This window comes from Salmo salar, chromosome 16 (assembly GCF_965601325.2).
Source record: "Salmo salar chromosome 16, fSalSal1, whole genome shotgun sequence".
Taxonomy (NCBI): Eukaryota; Metazoa; Chordata; class Actinopteri; order Salmoniformes; family Salmonidae; genus Salmo; species Salmo salar.
The window spans coordinates 39,101,933-39,129,373 of NC_138306.1; the positions used below are offsets into that span (position 1 = coordinate 39,101,933).

Sequence of the window (27,441 nt, forward strand, 5' to 3'; positions counted from 1 at the left end):
AGAGCATACAGTATGTTTGACGTAAATATTTTTATTTTTAAAAAGCGCTGTTTTAAGAAAAATAAACAACTTAAGACCAAACATGACAGTTCTCATGAGAGTGTATTCCCTTGTCCGAAGATGAGGTGTTAAACTAGTGATTTGCCAAATTCCATTTGGAATCACTGTCTCTGGGACTCCCACCTTGCATTCACACCATAGGAGCTGGCACAGTAGCATACTTAGCTCTGATTAGCATTCGAGGAAGCTATATCAATGATGTGAAATACTGGAAGCCCCTGTTCTCTCCGTTACGTGACCCTCATTGACACCATAGATAGACAGATCAGTACAGACAAACAATACCTTTTCATCACAGACAGAGCAGAACACCTACATGTACAGCACTTGCATAGAAAAATACGTTTCTCAGCAGATGTGTTTTATGTAAACCACAGTTATCAAAAAAGAAATGTTCCAATATAAAAACAAAATGAAAAATGACAGGAGCAAATATTACATCTTTAAGGGGGGTTTGGACCTCTTCATAGCTGTGCACACATCGATGGAGACATTTTACCAACTTTAGGTACAGGAAACACATAACAAATTGGCATTGATCTAAGAGGAATGCAAGGAATGATTGCAAGCATGTGAACTCAACTCATGGAGGGTTCGTCACATTGGCACAAATTCACATTAGTCGCACTAACATATTTTTTTATTCTCGGCAACAGTGTAAAAACCTTTCTTACTTAACTTGTTCTAACCTCTGAATAGCTCAGTAAAATACTTTGAATGAATCACAGGCTACAAATGGACATTCTCAAGTGTGTGTTTCAGCTCAGTTGTCCATTGGCGTGCATAGTTCAGTCTCTGGGTGGGCTTCGAGGGTTTAGAAGTTTATTTTTATTTTATTTTATTTTTTTACAAGAGGTTGTTTCAAATAATCTTTCCCTCCATCACTTGGAATGTTCCATTATGGAGCGTGTGGGTGTGTGGCGGGAGGGGGGGGGGGGGGGGGGGGGGGGTCTGTTTAGTCATCCTCTTCTCCATCTCCAGGCGGTCTGGTGATGCGGCGTCCTCCCTTCTTCCCAGCGGGGCCCTTGGGCTTGGCAAAGGCCTGCTTGTGTGCGTGCTGCTTGGGATGGACTTCCTCATACAGGAAGTCACCAGTCAGCTCTTCCCCGCTTTCAATCTCGAGCTATGAACAGTCACACACGAATAGTGAGGCGTTGGACTGTTAACCAAACCAGGGTTGGAGTCAATTCCATATAAATTCAGTAAATTTAGGAAGTAAACGCATTGAGAAAAAAATGTTAAAATAGTGTCAGTTTGCATCGCGAATTGAAACGAAATTAACCTGAACCAAACCTACTGATTTTTTTATGAACCCTAAGACACATGGAACACTTGTATTGGTGTTAAGATAAAACAATTGGTGTTTTGGTCCTTACCTTCTTCAAAATGTCAATTTGCATGTTGTTCTCCACCATGTCCACCAGGGGATTTTTGCAACTGGAATAGAGCATCCTCTCTTTGATGCTGCACTTGTACCCCGGCATGGAATAAATGAACACTGCAAAAGGCAAAATAACAATGGAGGATGTCTCATCACAATCACAGATATACAATGCAGTAAATATGAAAGATGTATTTTGTATATAGGTATGATGACAGCTGTGCTTGGTGTCTTCAGTTGGTTCTCTTCTATTGTTCTTTGTGAAAACAGTGAATGTAAATATATTCACCTGTGGACTCCAGGTAGTCTCCCTCGTGGGAATGATTGTAGCGGAAGAAGTGATAGCGAGCAGACTCTGTGGGGATCCTCTTGGGCAGGTCTTTCACCTCGGTTGGTTCAGTGTTAGACAACCTAATGAGTTCTTTGGCAAAGTCTATTTCCTATCGAGAGTAAAATTAAACCGTACTATGAATTAACCAGATATGACAGTCGGACAATTACGCTCTAATAAAGTGTCATTTCATCTTTGTGTGATTTATTGAATAGCTCTTTTGATAATATGCCCATTATGAGAACAGGGCAGAGCCGGTTCGACGTGTCACAATTATGCCTTTGTCCCCAAATCTGATCTTGTGACACAAGCCCTTGAATTTCAATGAGAACTGACACAATGACATTTTGGTAAACAAAGAAGAACCACATCGTACTGTTCTCAATAGAACTCCTGACACCAAAATTCCTTTGACAGTCTACAGAGAAGCCTGAGGATAAAAGAGGAACAGAACTTGTTCTCAACTGACTCACCTGGAAAAGCGACAGAGGGAGAGAAGTACTTACAAGTTGTACGTAGTTGACTTGCTTGTCTCTGAATCGTTTGAGCGCCTCGAATGCGTCTCCATGCATGGGGAACGCCACTCCCTGCAGTGTCTGCTGCTTGGTGTCTACACTGATGTCAGTCTGCACCTGAACACAACACAGAGAAAACAATGTAAGACAACTGAACCTTTACCATAGTCAACACACAGCTCGCTAGTGGTAGTGCTAGTGATTCCATCAATATTTCATTTAACCAGGAAGTCCCTTTGAGGTCATTACATCTCTTTCCAAAGGGAGAACTGGCCACCTTAAATGAATATGAAGTAGATATGAGGCAAACAAATCCAGAACATTTACTTCCTTACTTTCTACTGTTCAGATTCTCCACATTGGGGATAATGACTGATGGGGCTGATGTTTCTATATCTGGACAGGAGAGACAGGAGTGATGATAAAATCACCTTAAAGACTGGAAATGGAAGGGGATTATACTGATGGATTGCACCTATTTTTAGAGCCCTGCTGGTTCCCTCGGAATTAGAAGCTCTGTCGTGTACACATGATTGAGCAGCCGATGCAGTGCACCCACCTCATGTACCAGAAGGATTGGGGGTTTATCCATCAACTTAGTCAAGGCAGTCTCTCTCTCTCCTGGCACATGAATGATAAATACAGTTGAAGTTTACATATACCTTAGCCAAATACATTTAAACTCAGTTTTTCACAATTCCTGACATTTAATCCTATCACCACCTTATTTTAAGAATGTGAAATGTCAGAATAATAGTAGAGAGAATGATTTACTTCAGCTTTTATTTCTTTCATCACATTCCCAGTGGGTCAGAAATTTACATACACTCAATTAGTATTTGGTAGCATTGCCTTTAAAATTGTTTAACTTGGGTCAAACGTTTTGGGTAGCCATCCACAATAAGTTGGGTGAATTTTGGCCCATTCCTCCTGACGGAGCTGGTGTAACGGAGTCAGGTTTGTAGGCCTCCTTGCTCGCACATGCTTTTTCAGTTCTGCTCACAGATTTTCTATAGGATTGAGGTCTGGGCTTTGTGATGGCCACTCCAATACCTTGACTTTGTTGTCCTTAAGCCATTTTGCCACAACTTTGGAAGTATGCTTGGGGTCATTGTTCATTTGAAAGACCTATTTGCAACCAAGCTTTAACTTCCTGACTGATGTCTTGAGATGTTGTTTCAATATATCCACATAATATTCCTGCAATCTATTTTGTGAAACGCACCAGTCCCTCCTGCAGCAAAGCACCCCCACAACATGATGCTGCCACCCCTGTGCTTCACGGATATGGATACTTTTTTACCTGTTTCCTCCAGCATATTCACAATATCCTTTGCTGTTGTTCTGGGATTGATTTGCACTTTTCGCACCAAAGTACATTCATCTCTAGGAGACAGAATGAGTCTCCTTCCTGAGCGGTATGACGGCTGCGTGGTCCCATGGTGTTTATACTTGCGTACTATTGTTTGTATAGATGAACGTGGTACCTTCAGGCGTTTGGAAATTGCTCCCAAGGATGAACCAGACTTGTGGAGGTCTACAAATTTTTCCTCTGAGGTCTTGGCTGATTTCTTTTGATGTTCCCATGATGTCAAGCAAAGAGGCACTGAGTTTGAAGGTAGACATTGAAATACATCCACAGGTACACCTCCAATTGACTCAAATGATGTCAATAAGCCTATCAGAAGCTTCTAAAGCCATGACATCATTTTCTGGAATTTTCCAAGCTATTTAAAGGCACAGTCAACTTGGTGTATGTAAACTTCTGACCCACTGGAATTGTGATACAGTGAATTATAAGTGAAATAATCTGTCTGTAAACAATTGTTGGAAACATTACTTGTGTCATGCACAAAGTAGATGTCCTAATCGACTTGCCAAAACTATAGTTTGTTAAGAAATTTATGGAGTGGTTGAAAAATGTGTTTTAATGACTCCAACCTAAGTGTATGTAAACTTCCGACTTCAACTGTACATATTTCAAAGCCTCTTTGCTCCCACACAGATTAATGTTGTTTATCTTCCTTTCAAAAGCTGGTCAATTGGGAGAAATGCTAGCCTGTTTTCGCCTGTCTAGCTTGTTATTGATTGTATTTAGGAGTGTGACTGAATGCTTCTCAGACCACTTCCTTATATGGAGTTGGATACATTGTTCATGTCAGACAGTCACAGCAACTAGGTTGTTTCCTCTTTAAGAAGACTGACTTTGGTTTGGTTGGAATCACGAGCCACTGTGTGTTACTTTCTCTTTGGTTAATCACATCTTACAACTACCAAGAGAAATGCAAACTTGACCAGCTTCATTGTTAGTAGCAAGTCAAGCACTGGCTATCACATAACAGTGTACCCTGATCTTATCAGTGGAGCCAAGCCCAGGCAGTGGTGTGACCTTGTCCAAGTGCTTTCCTGGACAGAATTAATGCAAAGTATCAATGCAAATGAATGATCATTCATCAACTTTCAAAGGTGGCCCCTCATGTAGGCTGACTATACAGAACATTTTAGTTCAAGACCAGTGTATTTAGTGGGAGATCTCAACAACAACATCCTATTGCTTACAGTGCATTGTGTGGGGTTTTTTTTTACACACAGAAAACACCTATTTATATAGCTATGAGTCTCGACCCATACAGGGGTAATAGAGAAAGGGGATACCTAGTCAACTGTACAACTGAATGCATTCAACTGAAATGTGTCTACCTCATTTAAACCAACCCTTCTGAATCAAATCGATGTCCGCGTCATGAGAGCCCAGGGAATCATTTTGGTTGGAGGTTAACTGCCTTGCTCAAGGGCAGAAGAGCATTCGAACCAGCAACCTTTCGGTTACTGGCCCAGCGCTCTTAACCGCTAGGCTACGTGCCGCAGTTAGTTGTCCATCTGCCAACTTCCTGTAGTTCTAATGAATCACAGCACCTTACCAGTGACTCTTAGTGCCAGGTCGGCATTTTGCACAGCTGTATTGCTGACCTTGTGGTCTTATGGGGGAAGGTATCACCAGCCGTCATTAATATTCAACACTGTCTTTCGGATTGAACACAATTCAAAGCATATGCTATGAGTTTACTGTACATGTTGCTATGAGTTGCTCAGAATCACTCCCACTATTAAGAGAAATTTGGCTAGATGTCTTGGTTTCAAAGCTTATAGGTTTGAATGCACACCCATTTAACAATGACACTTTCAACCAACAGAATTACTTTTGCACAGAATCACTTTTAAACATCACAGGAAGTGTGAATACTGTTCTCTCTGTGTGTATTTGTGTGTACCTCACTGAGTTTGATCTGTCTCAGTTCCTCCTCAGCAGCAGTGAGTGGTAGTGGTGCGGCCTTGGTCACCAGGTACTTCTTGTAGCCACTCAGAGACACATCCTCCTGGGGGAGTGGGGATAATCAGGAGGGGAGAGGGGATAATCAGGAGGGGAGAGAGGATAATCAGGAGGGGAGAGAGGATCACATACCAGTTAGCCTTTTATATACACTATTATAAACTGGGTGGTTCGAGTCCTGAATGCTTATTGGCCGACAGCCATGGTATATCAGACCGTATACCACGGGTATGACAAAACGTTTCGTTTTACTGCCCTAATTACATTAGTAACCAGTTTATAAGAGCGATAAGGCACCTCGGGGGTTTGTGATATAAAAAAAATTGACATATTTCCATTACAACAACCTGAATGACAAAGCAGACAGAAAATCTGATCTTCAAAGTTCATTTCAGAAAAGCATAAGAGGATTTCACAACACAATCTAGGCTAATACAGATAATCTAACCAACCTTTGTAGTGCCAAAGAGCTCATCTTTGATAAGCCCCCCACCAAATTCCTTCTTTAGTGTGGCCCTGGTAGCAGCGTATAACATCTTATGTCGCACCTGTTTGAAATAGAATGTATTAGTGAATACACAAAGGGTACTGGAAAAGCAGTCTGTTTACATTTAACTATACCATCCACTTTCTATAACTCAATGACATTCAGTGATTTTATTAATTTCTGATTCTGATCTTGCTGCTGCAACATAAGCCCCCATTCTTTTTCCCCATAGGAGAGCAAACTGTGCCTGGATAATCACTAAATAAATGCATCCCATTTGGATGTTTCAGTGAGTACTTTTACATGCACAGTAATCATTTCTATATTAAACTGATTATGGCAGGTAGGCAGATTACTATTGCATAATGTAAACAGTATCTTAAATTGGATTACGGTCAAAATCGAAGTAAGCATACGCCAATTAAAACACCCGGTGTTCTGTGAAATCCTTTGAATTATTAGGACATGTAAACACCTTACTTCGCGTTCTTGCGATGTATTTGATCTGCGCATGTGCGAGCACCAGCCGAGCGAGCCTCCCTCTTTAGCGCGAGTGAAGTGAGTTCGGAACAACTGAATGTATGCATCTTAGAAGTAGTTCACACACAAACTTTTTATGTCCGAACTCAGAATACAATTTGCTTCACAAAAATTGTATGGTCGCTGTGGTATAACGTTTATTTTGATTGCCAATTTTCTGCATCAAGTGGCCTGATTTCGGGTGTGTCCATGTAAACAGGACTATTAGGGAAATCATTCTTCTTGAAAAGCATGTAAACGTTTTAAAGAAAGTGTTATATTAATCTGACTATCCACAATAAATCGGAGTATTGTGTGCATCAGGGTTTCCGTTATGAAAAGGTGGCACCGGACAATTGAGAAATTTCTCAGACCCATATGCATTGGGTGCGTACCCTGATTAGGGCGTCCACCCACAGTGCTCAGAATGACAGAAATCACATTTAGATTATGGTAATTATTTGTAACAAAACATGCAAATCGAGGACGCAATGACGTGTGTCCTTACCACGCACTTTGAAGATGTTAGAATAACTGTCCACATGTACTTTTCCACAGCCAACAACACGAGTAGCGAAGAGAAAAATCACTAGCCTATACATAGGCGGCGGGTGAGTTTCTAGTTTGAGGAAGCAAATTTTCACCATAAAAATGCACCTTTATAATAAAGCATTCCATGCATCATCGCATTTGCAGATTTATGTAAAATAGCCTACTATTCGTAATGTGAGAAGTAGATTGTATACCGTAGTCTTAATTTAGGCTAATAATGTAACTAGGCAACAACCCTACAGTGCATTCAGAAAGTATTTAGACGCCTTGACTTTTTCCACTTTGTTAAGTTACAGCCTTATTCTAAAATTAATAAAATCGTTTTTTCCCCCCTCATCAGTCTACACGCAATAACCCACAACGACAAAGCAAAAACAGGTTTTTAGAATTTTTGCATATTTATACTTAAAAAAAAAAAAATGAAATATGACATTTATATACGTATTCAGACCTTTTACTCAGTACTTTGTTGAAACACCTTTGGCAGTGATTACAGCCTTGAGTCTTCTTGGATATGACACTAAAAGATTGGCACACCTGTATTTGGGGAGTTTCTCCCATTCTTCTTTGCAGATCCTCTCAAGCTCTGTCAGGTTGGATGGGGAGCGTTGCTGCACAGCTATTTCCAGGTCTCTCCAGAGATTTTAGATCGGGTTCAAGTCCGGGCTCTGGCTGGGCCACTCAAGGACATTCAGAGACTTGTCCCGAAGCCACTCCTGCATTGTCTTGGCTGTGTGCTTAGGGCCGTTTGTCCTGTTGGAAGGTGGACATTCACCCCAGTCTGAGGTCCTGAGCGCTCTGAAGCAGGTTTTCATCAAGGATCTCTCTGTATTTAGCTCCCTCGATCCTGACTAGTCTCCCAGTCCCTGCCGTAGAAAAACATCCCCACAGCATGCTGCTGCCACCACCATGCTTCACCGTAGGGATGGTGCCAGGTTTCCTCCAGATGTGACGCTTGGCATTCAGGCCAAATAGTTCAATCTCGGTTTCATCAGACCAGAGAATCTTGTTTCTCATGGTCAGAGTCCTATAGGTGATGTTTGGCAAACTCCAAGCGTGCGGTCATGTGCCTTTTACTGAGGAGTGGCTTCCGTGTGGCCACTCTACCATAAAGGCCTGATTGGTGGAGTGCTACAGAGATGGTTGTTCTTCTAGAAGGTTCTCCCATCTCCACAGAGGAACTTTGGAGCTCTGTCAGAGTTACCATCGGGTTCTTGGTCACCTTCCTGACCAAGGCCCTTCTGCCCCGATTAATCAGTTTGGCCGGGCGGCCAGCTCTAGGTAGTTTCAAACTTCTCGGAAGTTCCAAACTTCTTCCATTTAAGAATGATGGAGGCCACTGTGTTCTTGGGGACCTTCAATGCTGCAGACATTTGTTGGTACCTTTCCCCATATCTGTGCCTCGACACAATCCTGTCTCAGGTCTTCGACCTCAGGCTTCGTTTTTGCTCTGACATGCACTGTAAGCTGTGGGAACTTATATTGACAGGTGTGTGCCTTTCCATATCATGTCCAATTGAATTTACCACAGGTGGACTCCCATCAAGTTGTAGAAACATCTCAATGATGTTCAATGGAAACAGGATGCACCTGAGCTCAATTTTGAATCGCATAGCAAAGGGTCTGAATACCTCTGTAAATAAGGTATTTCTGTTTTATTTTCTTTACAAATTTGCACATTTAAAAAAAAAAAATTGAATCGCTTTGTCATTATGGGGTATTGTGTGTAGATTGGATTAAATAGAAGTTTCCTCATCATTTCAGAATAAGGCTGTAACATAAAATGTGAAAAAAGTCAAGGGGTCTGAATACCTTCCGAATGCACTGTAAATATAACTAAATCACTGTTCACAAAAAATACAGTTTTTTGCATGGCTGAGCACTTGTAGCGTAGAAGCCTGGGCTATAGGCTATGTCAGATACATTTCTTATTTCTTTGCACAGGAATTACACATTTCATGCAATGCTACTACACTTTATGACTGGAGTCATTAGCAGAATCTTACATTTCTTAAAACAACAAATTATAGGGTAGCCTACTCTGCTGACACTGACAAACAGACCAAGAAAAACGACGTCGTCCATATAATAGGCCTACGAGAAGGGGAAACACGATTGGAATATGACGTCCATCTAAACTGGAGGAGGAAATTATTGTCCAAAAACAAACTTTTAAGTGCCACTGACCCAACGATAAAGAGTGAATATGTGAACTGCGTACTCACTGGAGATATGGCCGATGCTCTCCGCTGGTGCCAATAAGATAGGCTATAGGCCTACTGTTGTTCGCTCAATTAAGTTAGAATTTTGATAACTAAAAGACAGATTAGAGTATTTTCATTGTCTTCTCTTTAAAGCAATAACTATTTGCTTTCCAAACAATGTTTTCCCGCGATTTAATTTAGAAATATTGCGATATACCTGGTTGGGTCTCTACTTTTCACTGACAGTCGCAACTCAGCAATCATCTATTTGGTATTTGCCGCACACGCTGCCCAAATTGTGCATGCTGCCTTTCCTTCCGACTGTAGGCAATGCGATTTAAAACAACTTATTCATGTTTTAAGGCTAGGGGAAGGTAATGATCCACTGTGTCCAAATCATGCTTCAGTAGCATATTTTGAATTATTTTATTTAGTTCTGTACAGACAGAAGATTAATTAGGCTATATCATTTTGGTCATTTAAATACATTTACTTAGGGAAAGCTCAGCTTCCCCTAGCCTTATGGACGTGCTATAAGTTTCCAAAGTGGTGTATGACGCATTGATGAAGCCTGCCTTCCGTTGCTTATGCATTTGAAAGGCATGTAAATGGGAAGCGTGCTTCAATTACCAGTTGGGAAATAAAAATGGTAGCTATTTTTAATCGTTGCCCAAAAAATATTTTTAACACAGGATTGCATTTAGAATTGTTGCACAATGATTGGGCTTATAAAAGCGCTGACTAACAGATTTTCTGCTCAAAGGCTCTATCTGTATGCTGTGCGTGTGTGATGAGATATTTACATTTGTATATATTTTTTTATTTAACTAGGTAAGTCAGTAACCAAGATATAACAAATATACACGCACCAATTCAACTCCACAAAATTATGCAAACTAACCCACAGACCGGAATGCATGACCAGTCAAATGTATTTACATAAACTGCTATTTCCATCAATGAATAGACTAAAGAGTATTATTATTTCGCAATGGGACTTTATTTCTTCTCCCAGACAATTGGCCAGTGCCAATTTTATTTATCAGCTTTTCAAAAAAATAAAAATACTTCCAAAAGCCAGCTATTGGAAACTCTGGTGTACATGTAACTGTATTCAGTCTTAGAACATGTGCAAGTGTTTTGAAACCTCTGCAGCTTTCCAGACAAGCCTGGACCTGTGGCACTCAGCCTACGGATAGTGGGTAGGAATGTCGAGCCCTGTCTGCTAGAGTAGGATGCAGTCAGTTCTCCCTCGGTCTCTAGTCTCTGCCACATGTTATTCAGCCTACTACAGCCAGGGCACATTTCTCTCCTTGTCTGTGCATCATTCCTCTGTCTTAATTGTGCCAACTCATTCAATCTGGTAATGCTAAATTCCTTTCAGTCTCTGCCATTACATCAATTTGCAACAGTTGTGATGTTATCTGTATCAAGAGGTGGTCAAAAGCTAAATGTCACATTTGCACTTAAGTACAAACTACATATAACCAACAACAATCAGTAATAAACACAAAACATATCTGCTAAGGGTCTGTTGTGAGTCGTGAGCATGAAGAGACTTGTCATTGACATGACCGTGCAACATAATTAGCAAACATCTGTGTGTGAGAGGAGTTGCTTACAGGAGAGTGGTCAGGTGACCAGGCCATGAAGATCCACTCATAGCCCTGGTTGTTGGAGGAGTCCAGTCGGTACAGGATATAAGATGGCAGGTCGTCCTGTAGTAGAGGCAGGACTAACGAGTCATACTCTTGTTCCCATGTCTTTGATGCTTGCCTGGTCTCGCCCAAAGCTAGCTGCTCTGTAACACAAATATTATTAGAATTTAGTGGCTGAAGATTCAAAGTGAAAACATAATTTTGGTGAATAGAATCTCTCTGGGCTTTCCAACATTTCAGAAACTGTTTTAATTCTAAAAAAGATCTGTAATATATCCTTGAGAGACAACCTTGGTGACAAACATTAGATATGTTTATGGTCAGATCAGTAAAAAAATAAACACTTCTTACCATCCTCAATCACAATCTTTAAGAGTCGATATTGGTCTCCACACCTCGCACTGGCAAAGATGTCCTTCACGTCGTTACCAGCTAGAAAAACAGTGGGGAAGTGAGTTTGGTATCGGCACAAACATGCAATGTGTTCTACGATGGATGTTTCATAGTAGAAGCCTCACCACTGAAATTGGGCTTAAAGACATTTTTCAAGCTGTAATGACTTCAGTTAAACCCATGTTAAAACCTTCCAAAGAACAAACCATGCAATTATCTTCAGCCTTATCTATTTAAAACAATCTTTGCCACAGAAGTTTGGTCCACATATAGAGTTGAAGTTGGAAGTTTACATACACCTTAGCCAAATATATTTAAACTCAGTTTTTCACAATTCCTGACATTTAATCCTGTCTTAGGTCAGTTAGGATCACCCCTTTATTTTAAGAATGTGAAATGTCAGAATAATAGTAGAGAGAATGATTTATTTAAGCTTTTATATTTCTTTCATCACATTCCCAGTGGGTCAGAAGTTTACATACACTCAATTAGTATTTGGTAGCATTGCCTTTAAATTGTTTAACTTGGGTCAAACATTTCAGGTAGCCTTCCACAAGCTTACCACAATAAGTTGGGTGAATTTTGGCCCATTCCTCCTGACAAGAGCTGGTGTATCTGAGTCAGGTTTGTAGGCCTCCTTGCTCACACACACTTTTTCAGTTCTGCCCACACATTTTCTATAGGATTGAGGTCAGGGCTTTGTGATGGCCACTCCAATACCTTGACTTTGTTGTCTTTATGCCATTTTGCCACAACTTTGGAAGTTTTGGAAGACCCATTTGCGACCAAGATTTAACTTCCTGACTGATGTCTTGAGATGTTGCTTCAATATATCCACATAATTTTCCTACCTCATGATGCCATCTATTTTGTTAAGTGCACAAGTCCCTCCTGCAGCAAAGTACCCCCACAACATGATGCTGCGACCCCCGTGCTTCACAGTTGGGATGGTGTTCTTCGGCTTGCAAGCCTCCCCCTTTTTCCTCCAAACATAACAATGGTGATTATGGCCAAACAGTTCTATTTTTGTCCCCATGTGCAGTTGCAAACCGTAGTCTGGCTTTTTAATGGGGGTTTTTGGAGCAGTGGCTTTTTCCTTGCTGAGCGGCCTTTCTGGTTATGTCGATATAGGACTTCTTTTTCCTGTGGATATAGATACTTAGTGATCTGAGTAGAGATTTCCTCCAGCATCTCCACAAGGTCCTTTGCTGTTGTTCTGGGATTGATTTGCACTTTTCGCACCAAAGTACGTTAATCTCTAGGAGACAGAACGCGTCTCCTTCATGAGCGGAATGACGGCTGCGTGGTCCCATGGGGATTATACTTGCGTACTATTGTTTGTACAGATGAAAGTGGTACCTTCAGGCGTTTGGAAATTGCTCATAACGGGCCACAGTGGCTCGTGGGTCTGCGTACCAACATCCATACCCCTCCCTTTCCCTCGTGACAGCAGCCCCCCTCGTGATAAATACATTTAGTTTTAAAGTTAATTTCCTGCAATTTTATAACTAATTTCATGCAATTCTACTAATGTTGCCATGGGGTGGAAAGAAATGTGCATTTTCACAGCTAATTTCCTGCAATTCTATACATTTTTGCCATAGGGTGGAAGCAAATGTTTGCCGTTTTTAATATGACAACTGATGGTCACTGGGCTCCTCCCTGGTTGGTAATTAGACCATGCTTATTACAAGGTCAGATAGCTGGCCGCTAGACTAATTTACCAATCTAAAAATATTTTACTAACATGGGCTAATTGAGTGACTGCTGATTCACAATCACATTTCTAAATTGCACCTTGTGTATTCTATTATTTTAACTCTCAACAGTATATCGCGACCCCGACTGAGTTGCCCATCCCTGGCCTAAGCCTATCCCTCACATAAGCCCATACTGAGTATAAGCCCATAGTAGGATGAACGCATGCGACCTACAGCAATCTCCTTCCCACTCACAGATTTGAACAATGTGGCACACCACTATTTTACATGCATGTCGTCAAGTTCACCATATGAACCTTTTAACCCAAGTCGTGTGCGTGTTGCTTGGTGAGTAGGATCTTCACTTATTCCCCCCCCCCCTAAACAAAGGTCATAGTACAAAAACAGGATTTGAAAAAGACAAAAAACACTCCAATCTTTTTCTGACAACAAGCAGGAACGTTGGTGCCAGACAGCTAAAATACAAACACACATTGGCAAACTGGAGCAAGGCAATCAATCAATCAATCAAACACACACACACACACACACACACACACACACACACACACACACACACACACACACACACCACAACAGTATCACTTGCTTAAATAATTGTGCAAATGAAAAATACAATATTGATATCTGTCATTGGGTTGAAAGCACTCAGATACTTTGGTTTAGGCTATTTGTCAGCTAATTTCTTATGTAAATGTCTGTTACATTTGAATGCCAGATGTTTCAATAAAGGCGTTGCCCAAGTCAAAATGTTATTTTTTTACTAGAGTAGAAGCAGAGACAAACACACACTTTTAGGACACCTAGCTACATAACTACCGTTGCTACTTCTTAGCAGAGCATCAAATCAATTATCACAGATAGCTTGCTAGCTAGCTACCGGCGCTAGCTAGTACTTAACGTTACTGTACTACAGGATGAAATGGTGCATAAATAGTAAAACATTGTACATCGATTAAAAACAGATTTTTCAATTAAGATGTATACAGTTCAAACACGCTAAGAAAGCGACAACATAACTTAAATGAAATAGCTACCTTGTATGCCCGTTTGGTGGGACATTTTGTATTTTTATCGCAAAAAAGGTTGATGCAAGCAGAGAACCAAGCCAGGATAAGGAAGTAGGAAGCGGACTAGGCTAAATTCATGTGTCGTCATCATCAGCAAGGTCACGTGGTTCAACGGTGCAGGGGTGACGACGAGGTATACAACAACTCGTATTATTAAAATCCTGCGTTATTTAAATGGTAAACAGCAAATGCGATGCTTTGACCTCAGGAAGTCTATTGATATTCTACACATACACGCTAGACTGGAGGAGCTAGCTATTTTATAGGCTACTACCAATGACTGTATATATGAAGTCTAACGTTACTTCTCTGTCTAGCATGAGGGGATGCCACATTTGTTCCATTGTATCCGCTCCAGTCTAGACTGAAATGTAACGTCTGATCTGCAATGTTACATTTACAATGTTACATTTTGCAATGTTACATTTGTAACTTTTGCAATGTAGCCTATTGTTTGTGATGCAATGCTACCAGTGGCAGACTGGGACAAAAATTCAGCCCAGGCATTTCAGCCACACCAGCCCACATCACACTTCTACATTCATGTGGATGCTACCATGATTACGGATAATCCTGAATGAATTGTGAATAATGAATTACAGACACACAAATTATATATGATATTTATGCCTCTATAACTTTCTCAATCATCAATATTCATGATTTTTTTCAGGATTATCCATAATCAGGGTAGCATCCACATTAATGCATAAGGGTTTAGAAACATATTCTATTCTTATTTACAATAAAAGTGACTCTAAAATGACACAATAGATTATTTACCATTAATTTCTATTGGGCACAAAATTATTTGAAACACCCAAAACAAACAGCAAATGCATCCAACAAATTTGTAGTCACAAGCTTCATGTAATTATTGTGTGCTAGGAATATGGGACCAAACACAAAACGTTTGACTACTTTAAAAAACAAATAAGTGAATTTGTCCCAATACATTTGTTTCCCTAAACTGGGGGGACTTTGTAACCTCATAGTAACCTCATTGTATCATTTCAAATCCAAAGTGCTGGAGTACAGGGCCAAAACAACAAAAAAATATGTCACTGCAAAAAAATGTGGCAAAGAAATTAACTTTTTGTCCTGAATACAAAGCGTTATCTTTGGGGCAAATCCGACACCACACATCACCGAGTACCACTCTTCATATGGTGGTGGCTGCATCATGTTATGCATATGCTTGACATCGCAAGGACTATGGAGTTTTTTGGGATAAAAAGAAAAGGAATACAGCGACACGCAGGAAAAATCCAACAGGAAAACCTTGTTCAGTGTGCTTTTCAACAGACAGGGGGAGACAAATTCACGTTTCAGCAATAACAGGACAATAACCTAAATCACAAGGCCAAATCTACACTGGAGTTGCTAACCAAGATAACATTGAATGTTCCCGAGTGGCCTATTTACAGTTTTGACTTAAATCGGCTTGAAAATCTATGGCAAGACTTGAAAATAGCTGTCTAGCAATGATAAATTAAATCAAATTGTATTTGTCACATGCGTCAAATACAACAGGTGTAGACCTTACAGTGAAATGCTTACTTACAACCCTTTAACCAACGATGCAGTTTTAAGAAAATACCCAAAAAATAAAAATGTAGAAAAAAGTAAGAGATAAGAAAAACAAATAATTAAAGAGCAGCAGTGAATAACAATAGCGGGGCTATATACAGGGGGTGCCGGTACAGAATCAGTGTGCCAATGTGCGGGGGCACCGGTGTCGAGGTAATTGAGATAATTATGTACATGCAGGTAGGGTTGTTAAAGTGGCTATGCATAGATAATAACAGAGAGTAGTAGCAGCGTGGGGAGGTTGCTAATAGTCTGGGTAGCCATTTGATTAGCTGTTCAGGAGTCTTATGGCTTGGGGGTAGAAGCTGTTTAGAAGCCTCTTGGACCTAGACCTGGCGCTCCGGTACTGCTTGCCGTACGGTAGCAGAGAGAACAGTCTATGACTAGAGTGACTGGAGTCTTTGACGATTTTTAGGGCCTTCCTCTGACACCGCCTGGTATAGAGGTCCTGGATGGCAGGAAGCTTGGCCCCGGTGATGTACTGGGCCGTTCACACTACCCTCTGTAGTGCCTTGCAGTCGGAGGCCGAGCAGTTGCCATACCAGGCAGTGATGCAACCCGTCAAGATGCTCTTGATGGTGCAGCTGTAGAACCTTTAGAGGATCTGAGGACCCATGCCAAATCTTTTCAGTCTCCTGAGGGGGAATAGGTTTTGTCGTGCCCTCTTCACAACTGCCTTGGTGTGCTTGGACCATGTTAGTTTGTTGTTGATGTGGACGCCAAGTAACTTGAAGCTCTCAACCTGCTCCACTACAGCCCCATCGATGAGAATGGGGGCGTGCTCTGTCCTCTTCATAGGTGTTCCTTTTGTCCAGGTGTGAAAGGGCAGTGTGGAGTGCCATAGAGATTACATCATCTGTGGATCTGTTGGTGCAGTATGCAAATTGGAGTGGGTCTAGGGTTTCTGGGATAATGGTGTTGATGTGAGCCATGACCAGCCTTTCAAAGCATTTCATGGCTACAGAGGTGAGTGCTACGGGTCGGTAGTCATTTAGGCAGGTTACCTTAGTGTTCTTGGGCACAGGGACTATGGTGGTCTGCTTGAAACATGTTGGTATTACAGACTCAGACAGGAAGAGGTTGAAAATGTCTGTGAAGACACTTGCCAGTTGGTCAGCGCATGCTCGGAGTACACGTCCTGGTAATCCATCTGGCCCTGCGGCCTTGTGAATATTGACCTGTTTAAAGGTCTTGCTGACATCGGCTGCGGAGAGTGTGACAGTTATCTGGAACAGTTGATGCTCTCATGCATGTTTCTTGACAAAGCCTGAAGAGTTTTAAAAATAAAAATGTGCAAATATTGTACAATCCTGGTGTCCAAAGCTCTTAGGGACTTTCCCAGAAAGATTCACAGCTGTAATCCCTGCCAAAGGGATGTAAATACTTATGTAAATGGTATATTTTTGTATTTCATTTTCAATACATTTGCAAACATTTCTAAAAACATGTTTTCACTTTGTCATTATGGGGTATTGTGTGTAGATGAGTGACAAAAGAAACATCTAAAAAAATGTTGATTTCAGGCTGTAACACAAAAAAATATGGAATAAGTCAAAGGTTATGCATACTTTCTGAAGGCACTGTATATTAGACAAATAAGAAAATCACTGAATAAATGCCTTGTAGATGATCAGTGGCTTATATAATACCTTATAACAGCCTAACTACATATTTCAAATTATTGCATTTCAAGTGTTTCCCCTGCCCACATTAGATACGTGTTTAAATATGAGGCTACATATAATTCAACAGAATAAAACTGAGAGAGAGAGAGAGAGAAGGAGAGAGACACAGACAGTTCCTTCATGTTTTGTCTCTCTCTCCCTCTCTCTGTTCTTCTACTGAATTCAATATTAAACCTTCTGTGTTTGTCAAAGAACGATGCCGAGACTAGTTTATGTGGATGCTGGTAGTCTCTCTCTCTCCCTCTCTCTGTTTTCTTCTATTGAGTTCAATATACAACCTTCTGTGTTTATCAAAGAACTATATCGGGACTAGTTCATGTGGATGTGTATCTCTCTGCCAAGGAGTGACCAGGCTTTCAACAAATTAAATAATCTGGAGATAGGCGGGTCTTTTCAGCAATCAGTGCTGTGGCTATGTTATGTAATCCGACACCAGAGTTACTTCTTACTACAACTCATAAGCTCACATGCTGGGCTGAGACTGAGATTCAGAAGTGAATAAACATTGATAAAACAATAAAAAATACACAGACAGTCCCCAAATGGACCTTTATTGTAATACATGACAACTTGTGTTTACTAAAAAGCACTGTATGTATGCCTAGTAAATGACTATTGCCTTACCTATGTGTTATAAAAGCCAATCTAATGACTTGCTACGTTATTTTGTACACTAAGTGTACAAAAAGGGAGTTGCATCCCTTTTTCCCTCAGAACAGCCTCAATTCGACGGGGCATGAACTCTACAAGGTGATGAAAGCGTTCCACAGGGATGCTGGCCCGTATTGACGCCAATGTCTCTCACAGTTGTGTCAAGTTGGCTGGATGTCCTTTGGGTGGTGGACCGTTCTTGATACACACGGGAAACTGTTGAGCGGGAAAAACCCAATAGCGTTGCAGTTCTTGAAACACTCAGACCGGTGAGCCTGGCACCTACTACCATACCTTGTTCAAAGGTACTTAAATCGTTTGTCTTGCCCATTCACCCTCTGAATGGCACACACAAAATCCATGTTTCAGTTCTCTCAAGGCTTACAAATCCTTCTTTAACCTGTCGCCTCCCCTTCATCTACGCTGACTGAAGTGGATTTAACAAGTGACATAAATAATGGGTCATAGCTTTCACCTGGATTCACCTGGTCAGTCTATGTCATGGAAAGAGCAGGTGTTCCAAATGTCTTGTACACTCAGTATTTAATTAATACAATATCCAGCCAAAATATTAGACCTAACTGGCAGTAGTAGGGTAAATGATCTGTGTCAGTGTGCGTGAGTGTGTCTTTCTCTGTTTTCTACCACAGCAAATTATCTGTCATTCCTCACAGACACAGCAGAGACTTTTTTTTTGGTCTCTCTAACTTTTTTGGCACCACCCTTCCGTTTTTCTGTATTGACTGAGTGACTGACAGTGTCAGATCGGGTCTCACTCTCTTTGATGATGCGCATTTAACTTTGAAAGTGAATTTGCGCCACCACAGCAAATCAGAAAACTGGGCTGGCCCATCTTGGTAGGGGGGCTAGCCGTTTCCCACTGGTCAGCTAAATGGTCAATACAGACGATTATGACAACAGAGAAATAACACAAAAGTCTCAGGCTCATGGGCCACCGTACATGTCCATTTTTAAAAATAATTTATATATACTTTTTTGGTCAGTTTAAACCAGCCAACCCTAATAAAAGATGATCCCGGCCCTCTGGAAGTTGCCAGAATTGCCAGACCACCCATGAATGTTACAAAATAGCATTACATCACCCATTTAATGATATTTTCAGATTTACTGTTTAAAATCTAGTCACTATAAATTAGCCTGTTTGCTGTCTCTGTTCAGCTATTCTACTCCAAAGACTCTTTGGCAGCCCACTGGGCACATATGTCAATTCAACTTCTGTTCCACGTTGGTTCAATGTCATTTCATTGAAATGACGTGGAAACAACTTTGATTCAACCAGTGTGTGCACAGTGGGAGGAATGGAATGTTAGCTAAAGATAGGATCAGTCTGCACATTATAGTCAGTATCAGTAGGCTATTTGTTGGCTGTGGACAATAACTTTAACTATAGACTAGGCTAAATATAGGCAATAGGAAGATTTATTACACATTGCAATGACTAATAGCCCCAGTGCCTTGGGAAAGTATTCAGACCACTTGACTTTTTCCACATTTTGTTACGTTACAGCCTTATTATACAATTGCTTTAATCGTTTTTTCCCCTCATCATTCTACACACAATACCCCATAATGACAAAGCAAAAACAGGTTTTTAGATTGTTTTGCAAATGAATAAAAAATGTAAAACTGAAATGCAACATTTACAGAAGTATTCAGACCCTTTACTCAGTACTTTGTTGAAGCATCTTTGGCAGTGATTACAGCCTCAAGTCTTTTTGGGTATGACACTAAAAGATTGGCACACCTGTAATTGGGGAGTTTCTTCCGTTCTTCTCTGCAGATCCTCTCAAGCTCTGTCAGGTTGGATGGGGAGCATTGCTGTACAGCTATTTTCAGGTCTCTGAAAAGATGTTAGATCTGGTTCAAGTCCGGGCTCTGGCTAGGCCACTCAAAGACATTCAGAGACTTGTCCCGAAGCCACTCCTGCGTTGTCTTGGCTGTGTGCTTAGGGTTGTTGTTCTGTTGGAAAGTAAACCTTCACCCCAGTCTGAGGTCCTGAGCGCTCTGGAGCAGGTTTTCATCAAGGATCTCTCTGTACTTTGCTCCGTTCATCTTTGCCTCAATCCTGACTACTCTCCCAGTCCCTGCCGCTGAAAAACATCCCCACAGCATGATGCTGCCACCACCATGCTTCACCGTAGGGATGGTGCCAGGTTTCCTCCAGATGTGACGCTTGGCATTCATTCCAAAGAGTTCAATCTTGGTTTCATCAGACCAGAGAATCTTGTTTCTCATGGTCTGCTTTCCGGAACACCTTACAGAATCATCCCATTGTCTCAACACCCAACATGATACCATTCTAAATAGCTTAAGAACACCACTACATTAAACACAGAATGAATGACTTTTCCTCAAACTCAAATTGTCCTGAGACCACATTTTTTCAGTCGATACTGGCAAATTGGGACACCTTGGTTGGCAAAGAGGTACACTTAATTATTTATTGTAAAGAATGATAAATCAGAGAGTATATGAGTAATTTTAATATTTTAATGATAAACTTGAATTATAAATACAAATGAAATGTATTAAAACATTCTTTAAATCAAATCAAATGTTGTTGGTCACATACACGTGTTTAGCAGATGTTAGTGCGGGTGTAGCGAAATGCTTATGTTTCTAGAGCCGACAGTGCAGTAATATCGAACAAGTGATATCTAACAATTTCACAACATTACACACAATACACACAAACCTAAAGTAAAGGAATGGAATTAAGAATATATAAATATCTGGATGAGTAACGTCGGAGCGGCATAGACTAAGATACATTTAACATTTAAGTCATTTAGCAGACGCTCTTATCCAGAGCGACTTACAAATTAGTGCATTCACCTTATGATATCAAGTGGAACAACCACTTTACAATAGTGCATCTAAATCTTTTAGGGGGGGGGGGGTAGAAGGATTACTTTATCCTATCCCAGGTATTCCTTAAAGAGGTGGGGTTTCAGGTGTCTCCGGAAGGTGGTGATTGACTCCGCTGTCCTGGCGTTGTGAGGGAGCTTGTTCCACCATAGGGGTGCCAGAGCAGCGAACAGTTTTGACTGGGCTGAGCGGGAACTGTGCTTCCTCAGAGGTAGGGGGGCCAGCAGGCCAGAGGTGGATGAGCGCAGTGCCCTCGTTTGGGTGTAGGGACATATCAGAGCCTGAAGGTACAGAGGTGCCGTTCCCCTCACAGCACCGTAGGCAAGCACCATGGTCTTGTAGCAGATGCGAGCTTCAACTGGAAGCCAGTGGAGAGAGCGGAGGAGCGGGGTGACGTGAGAGAACTTGGGAAGGTTGAACACCAGACGGGCTGCGGCGTTCTGGATGAGTTGTAGGGGTTTAATGGCACAGGCAGGGAGCCCAGCCAACAGCGAGTTGCAGTAATCCAGACGGGAGATGACAAGTGCCTGGATTAGGACCTGCGCCTCTTCCTGTGTGAGGCAGGGTCGTACTCTGCGAATGTTGTAGAGCATGAACCTACAGGATCGGGTCACCGCCTTGATGTTAGTGGAGAACGACAAGGTGTTGTCCAGGGTCACGCCAAGGTTCTTAGCACTCTGGGAGGAGGACACAATGGAGTTGTCAACCGTGATGGCGAGATCATGGAACGGGCAGTCCTTCCCTGGGAGGAAAAGCAGCTCCGTCTTGCCGAGGTTCAGCTTGAGGTGGTGATCCGTCATCCACACTGATATGTCTGTCAGACATGCAGAGATGCGATTCGCCACCTGGTTATCAGAAGGGGGAAAGGAGAAGATTAATTGTGTGTCGTCTGCATAGCAATGATAGGAGAGACCATGTGAGGATATGACAGAGCCAAGTGACTTGGTGTATAGCGAGAATAGGAGAGGGCCTAGAACAGAGCCCTGGGGGACACCAGTGGTGAGAGCACGTGGTGCGGAGACAGATTCTCGCCACGCCACCTGGTAGGAGCGACCTGTCAGGTAGGACGCAATCCAAGCGTGGGCCGCGCCGGACATTCCCAACTCGGAGAGGGTGGAGAGGAGGATCTGGTGGTTCACAGTACCAAAGGCAGCAGATAGGTCTAGAAGGATGAGAGCAGAGGAGAGAGAGTTAGCTTTAGCAGTGCGGAGAGCCTCCGTGACACAGAGAAGAGCAGTCTCAGTTGAATGACCAGTCTTGAAACCTGACTGATTTGGATCAAGAAGGTCATTCTGAGAGAGATAGCAAGAGAGCTCGCCAAGGACGGCACGTTCAAGAGTTTTGGAGAGAAAAGAAAGAAGGGATACTGGTCTGTAGTTGTTGACATCGGAGGGATCGAGTGTAGGTTTTTTCAGAAGGGGTGCAACTCTCGCTCTCTTGAAGACGGAAGGGACGTAGCCAGCGGTCAAGGATGAGTTGATGAGCGAGGTGAGGTAAGGGAGAAGGTCTCCGGAAATGGTCTGGAGAAGAGAGGAGGGGATAGGGTCAAGCGGGCAGGTTGTTGGGCGGCCGGCCGTCACAAGACGTGAGATTTCATCTGGAGAGAGGGGGGAGAAAGAGGTCAAAGCACAGGGTAGGGCAGTGTGAGCAGGACCAGCGGTGTCGTTTGACTTAACAAACGAGGATCGGATGTCGTCGACCTTCTTTTCAAAATGGTTGACGAAGTCATCCGCAGAGAGGGAGGAGGGGGGGGAGGAGGATTCAGGAGGGAGGAGAAGGTGGCAAAGAGCTTCCTAGGGTTAGAGGCAGATGCTTGGAATTTAGAGTGGTAGAAAGTGGCTTTAGCAGCAGAAACAGAAGAGGAAAATGTAGAGAGGAGGGAGTGAAAGGATGCCAGGTCCGCAGGGAGGCGAGTTTTCCTCCATTTCCGCTCGGCTGCCCGTAGCCCTGTTCTGTGAGCTCGCAATGAGTCGTCGAGCCACGGAGCAGGAGGGGAGGACCGAGCCGGCCTGGAGGATAGGGGACATAGAGAGTCAAAGGATGCAGAAAGGGAGGAGAGGAGGGTTGAGGAGGCAGAATCAGGAGATAGGTTGGAGAAGGTTTGAGCAGAGGGAAGAGATGATAGGATGGAAGAGGAGAGAGTAGTGGGAGAGAGAAAGCGAAGGTTGCGACGGCGCAATACCATCCGAGTAGGGGGCAGAGTGAGAAGTGTTGGAGGAGAGGGAAAAGGATACAAGGTAGTGGTCGGAGACTTGGAGGGGAGTTGCAATGAGATTAGTGGAAGAACAGCATCTAGTAAAGATGAGGTCAAGCGTATTGCCTGCCTTGTGAGTGGGGGAGAAGGTGAGAGGGTGAGGTCAAAAGAGGAGAGGAGTGGAAAGAAGGAGGCAGAGAGGAATGAGTCAAAGGTAGACGTGGGGAGGTTAAAGTTACCCAGAACTGTGAGAGGTGAGCCATCCTCAGGAAAGGAACTTATCAAGGCGTCAAGCTCATTGATGAACTCTCCAAGGGAACCTTGAGGACGATAAATGATAAGGATGTTAAGCTTGAAAGGGCTGGTAACTGTGACAGCATGGAATTCAAAGGAAGCGATAGACAGATGGGTCAGGGGAGAAAGAGAGAATGTCCACTTGGGAGAGATGAGGATTCCAGTGCCACCACCCCGCTGGCCAGATGCTCTCGGGGTATGCGAGAACACGTGGGCAGACGAGGAGAGAGCAATAGGAGTAGCAGTGTTATCTGTGGTAATCCATGTTTCCATCAGCGCCAAGAAGTCGAGGGACTGGAGGGTAGCATAGGCTGAGATGAACTCTGCCTTGTTGGCCGCAGACCGGCAGTTCCAGAGGATGCCGGGGACCTGGAACTCCACGTGGGTCGTGCGCGCTGGGACCACCAGGTTAGAGTGGCAGCGGCCACGCGGTGTGAAGCGTTTGTATGGCCTGTGCAGAGGGGAGAGAACAGGGATAGACAGACACATAGTTGACAAGCTACAGAAGAGGCTACGCTAATGCAAAGGAGATTGGAATGACAAGTGGACTACACGTCTCGAATGTTCATAAAGTTAAGCTTACGTTGCAAAAATCTTATTGACTAAAATGATACAGTACTGCTGGCAGTAGAATAGATACAGTAGAATAGAAAAGAAAATAGAATAGAAATAGAATAGAAAATAAAACAGTATACATATGAGATGAGTAATGCAAAATATGTAAACATTATTAAAGTGACTAGTGTTCCGTTATTAAAGTGGCCAGTGATTTCAAGTCTATGTATATATGGCAGCAACCTCTAAGGTGCTACTGATAGCTATTTAACAGTCTGATGGCCCTGATATAGAAGCTGTTTTTCAGTCTCTTAGTCCCAGCTTTGATGCACCTGTACTGACCTCGCCTTCTGGATGATAATGGGGTGAACAGGCAGTGCCTCTGGTGGTTGTTGTCCTTGATGATATTTTTGGCATTCCTGTGACATCGGGTGCTGTAGGTGTCCTGGAAGGCAGGTAGTTTTCCCCCGGTGATGCGTTGGGCAGACCGCACCACCCTCTGGTGAGCCATGCGGTTGCGGGCGGTGCAGTTTCCGTACCAGGCGGTCATACAGCCCGACAGGATGCTCTCAATTGTGCATCTGTAAAAGTTTGTAAAGGTTTTTGGTGCCAAGCCAAATTTCTTCAGCCTCCTGAGGTTGAAGATGTTCTGTTGCACCTTCTTCACCACACTGTCTGTGTGGGTTGACCATTTCAGTTTGTCAGTGATGTGTACGCCGAGGAACTTGAAACTTTACACCTTCTCCACTGTGGTCCCGTTGATGTGGATAGGGGGGTGCTCCCTCTGCTGTTTCATGAAGTCCACGATCAGCTCCTTTGTTTGGTGACGTTGAGTGAGAGGTTATTTTCCTGGCACCACACTCCCAGGGCCCTCACCTCCTCCCTGTAGGCTGTCTCATCATTGTTGGTAATCAGGCCTACTACTGTTGTGTCATCTGCAAACTTGATGATTGAGTTGAAGGTGTGCGTGGCCACGCAGTCATGGGTGAACAGAGAGTACAGGAGGGGGCTGAGCACGCACCCTTGTGGGCCCCTATGTTGACGATCAGCGAAGTGGTGTGGTTTCCTACCTTCACCACCTGGGGGTGGCCCGTCAGGAAGTCTAGGACCCAGTTGCACAGGGCGGGGTTCAGACCCAGGGCCACGAGCTTAATGATGAGCTTGGAGTGTACTATGGTGTGGAATGCTGAGATAGTGTCAATGAACAGCATTCTTACAGTACATAGGTATTCCTCTTGTTCAGATGGGATAGGACAGTGTGCAGAGCGATGGCAATGGCGATTGTATCGTCTGTGGATCTATTGGGGCAGTAAGCAAATTGAAGTGGGTCTAGGGTGTCAAGGTAAGATGGAGGTGATAAAACCTTGACTAGTCTCTCAAAGCACTTCATGATGACATAAGTGAGTGTTACAGGGCGATAGTCATTTAGTTCAGTTTCCTTTGCTTTTTTGGGTGCAGGAACAATAGTGGACATCTTGAAGCATGTGGAGACAGCAGACTGGGATAGGGAAAGATTGAATATGTCTGTAAACACTCCAGCCAGCTGGTCCGTGCATGCTCTGAGAATGCGGCTAGGGATGCCATATGGGCCGGCAGCCTTGCGAGAGTTAACACACTTAAATGTCTTACTCACGTCAGCCACAGAGAAGGAGAGCCCACAGTCCTTGGTAGCAGGCCACATCGAAATACGGACTCCACTTTGTCTATATACTGACGTTTTGCCTATTTGATTGCCTTACGGAGGGATTAACTGCACTGTTCATATTCGGCATTTTCCCAGTCACCTTAAATGCGGTGGTTCGCACTTTCAGTTTTGCGCAAATGCTGCCATCTATCCACAGTTTTGGTTAGGGTATGTTTTAATAGTCACTGTGGGTATGTTTGGTGACTATACACTTCCTGATAAACTCAGTCACCATATCAGTGTATTCGTCAATGTTATTTATAGCTTCCCTGAACATATCCCAGTCCGCGTGATCAAAACAATATTGAAGCGTGGATTCCGATTGGTCAGAACAGCGTTGAATAGTCCTTAGCACTGGTACTTCCTGTTTGAGTTTCTGCCTATACAAAGGGAGGAGGAAAATAGAGTCGTGATCAGATTTGCCAAAGGGAGGGCAGGAGAGGGCCTTTTAGGCATCCCAGAAGTTGGAGTAGCAGTGGTCAAGTGTTTTAGCAGCGCGAGTACTACAGTCGATGTGTTGATAGAACTTCGGTAGCATTTTTCTCAAATTTGCTTTGTTAAAATCCCCAGCTACAATAAATGCGGCCTCAGGATATGTGGTTTCCAGTTTGCATGAAGTCCAGTGAAGTTCTTTGAAGGCTGTCGTGGTATCAGCTTGAGGGTGAATATGTGACTATAACCAAAGACAATTCTCTTGGGAGTTAATACGGTCAGCATTTGATTGGGAGGTATTCTAGGTCGGGTAAACAAAAGGACTTGAGTTCCTGTATGTTAACACAATCACACCCTAAGTAGTTAATCATGAAACATACACCCCCGCCCTTCTTCCCGGAGAGATATTTATTCCTGTCTGCGCGATGAACTGAGAACCCAACTGGCTGTACGGACTCAGACAGTATATCCCGAGAGAACCATGTTTCCGGGTAACAAAGTATGTTACAATCCTTGATGTCTCTCTGGAAGGAAATCCTCGGGCTGAGCTCATCAACTTTATTATCCAGAAACTGAACATTAGCGAGTAATATACTCAGAAGCAGAGGGTGGTGTGCACGCCTTCTGAGTCGGACTAGAAGTCCACTCTGAATACCTCTTCTCCGGCAGTGTTTTGGATCAGCTTCTGGAATCAGTTCAATTGCCCTCGGGGTTACGAACAAAGGATCCGATTCGGGAAAGTCATATTCCTGGTTGTAATGCTGGTAATGCTGGTGAGTTACCGTCGCTCTGATATCCAAAAGTTCTTCCCGGCTGTATGTAATAACAACAAAAATTCTGGACTAATAATGTAAGAAATAACACATTTAAAAAAAACAAAATACTGCAAAGTTGCTTAGGAGCTAGAAGCACGGCTGCCCTATCTGTCTGCGGCATTTATTTGTGGAAATTGTTTGTGGAACTTTAAGAATTTAATGTACTATTATTATTATCATTATTATTAGTATTATACTTGATTATAATTATGATGTAGCCTATATGTAATTATGTAGCCTATAAATAAAATAAAATGGGCTTCATCTAGGCCTATCAGCTCAACATTCTCAACACTACACTATAGAGTACATTTTTTGTTGTTGAATGAAACCAGAAAGACCTCATCCCTCAAAAATGACAATTCATATTTTCATCAGGGTCAAATACAGCAAAATAAACTTTTTTAGTCATCATATACCTGTATGGTTA

The 27,441-nt window shown here is 42.7% G+C and overlaps 1 protein-coding gene across 1 annotated transcript; it reads right to left on the reverse strand.

Moving 5' to 3' along the window:
* Positions 1-15: 15 nt before the first annotated feature.
* Positions 16-14,256, reverse strand: twf1 (Twinfilin-1). The gene is given in 9 exon segments (NM_001140132.1): positions 16-1,183; positions 1,437-1,558; positions 1,731-1,881; positions 2,279-2,404; positions 5,560-5,664; positions 6,071-6,166; positions 11,003-11,181; positions 11,390-11,470; positions 14,190-14,256. Coding segments are annotated over 9 exon segments (1,053 nt in total). The 5' UTR covers positions 14,215-14,256; the 3' UTR covers positions 16-1,015.
* Between the last annotated feature and the right edge of the window lie 13,185 nt (positions 14,257-27,441).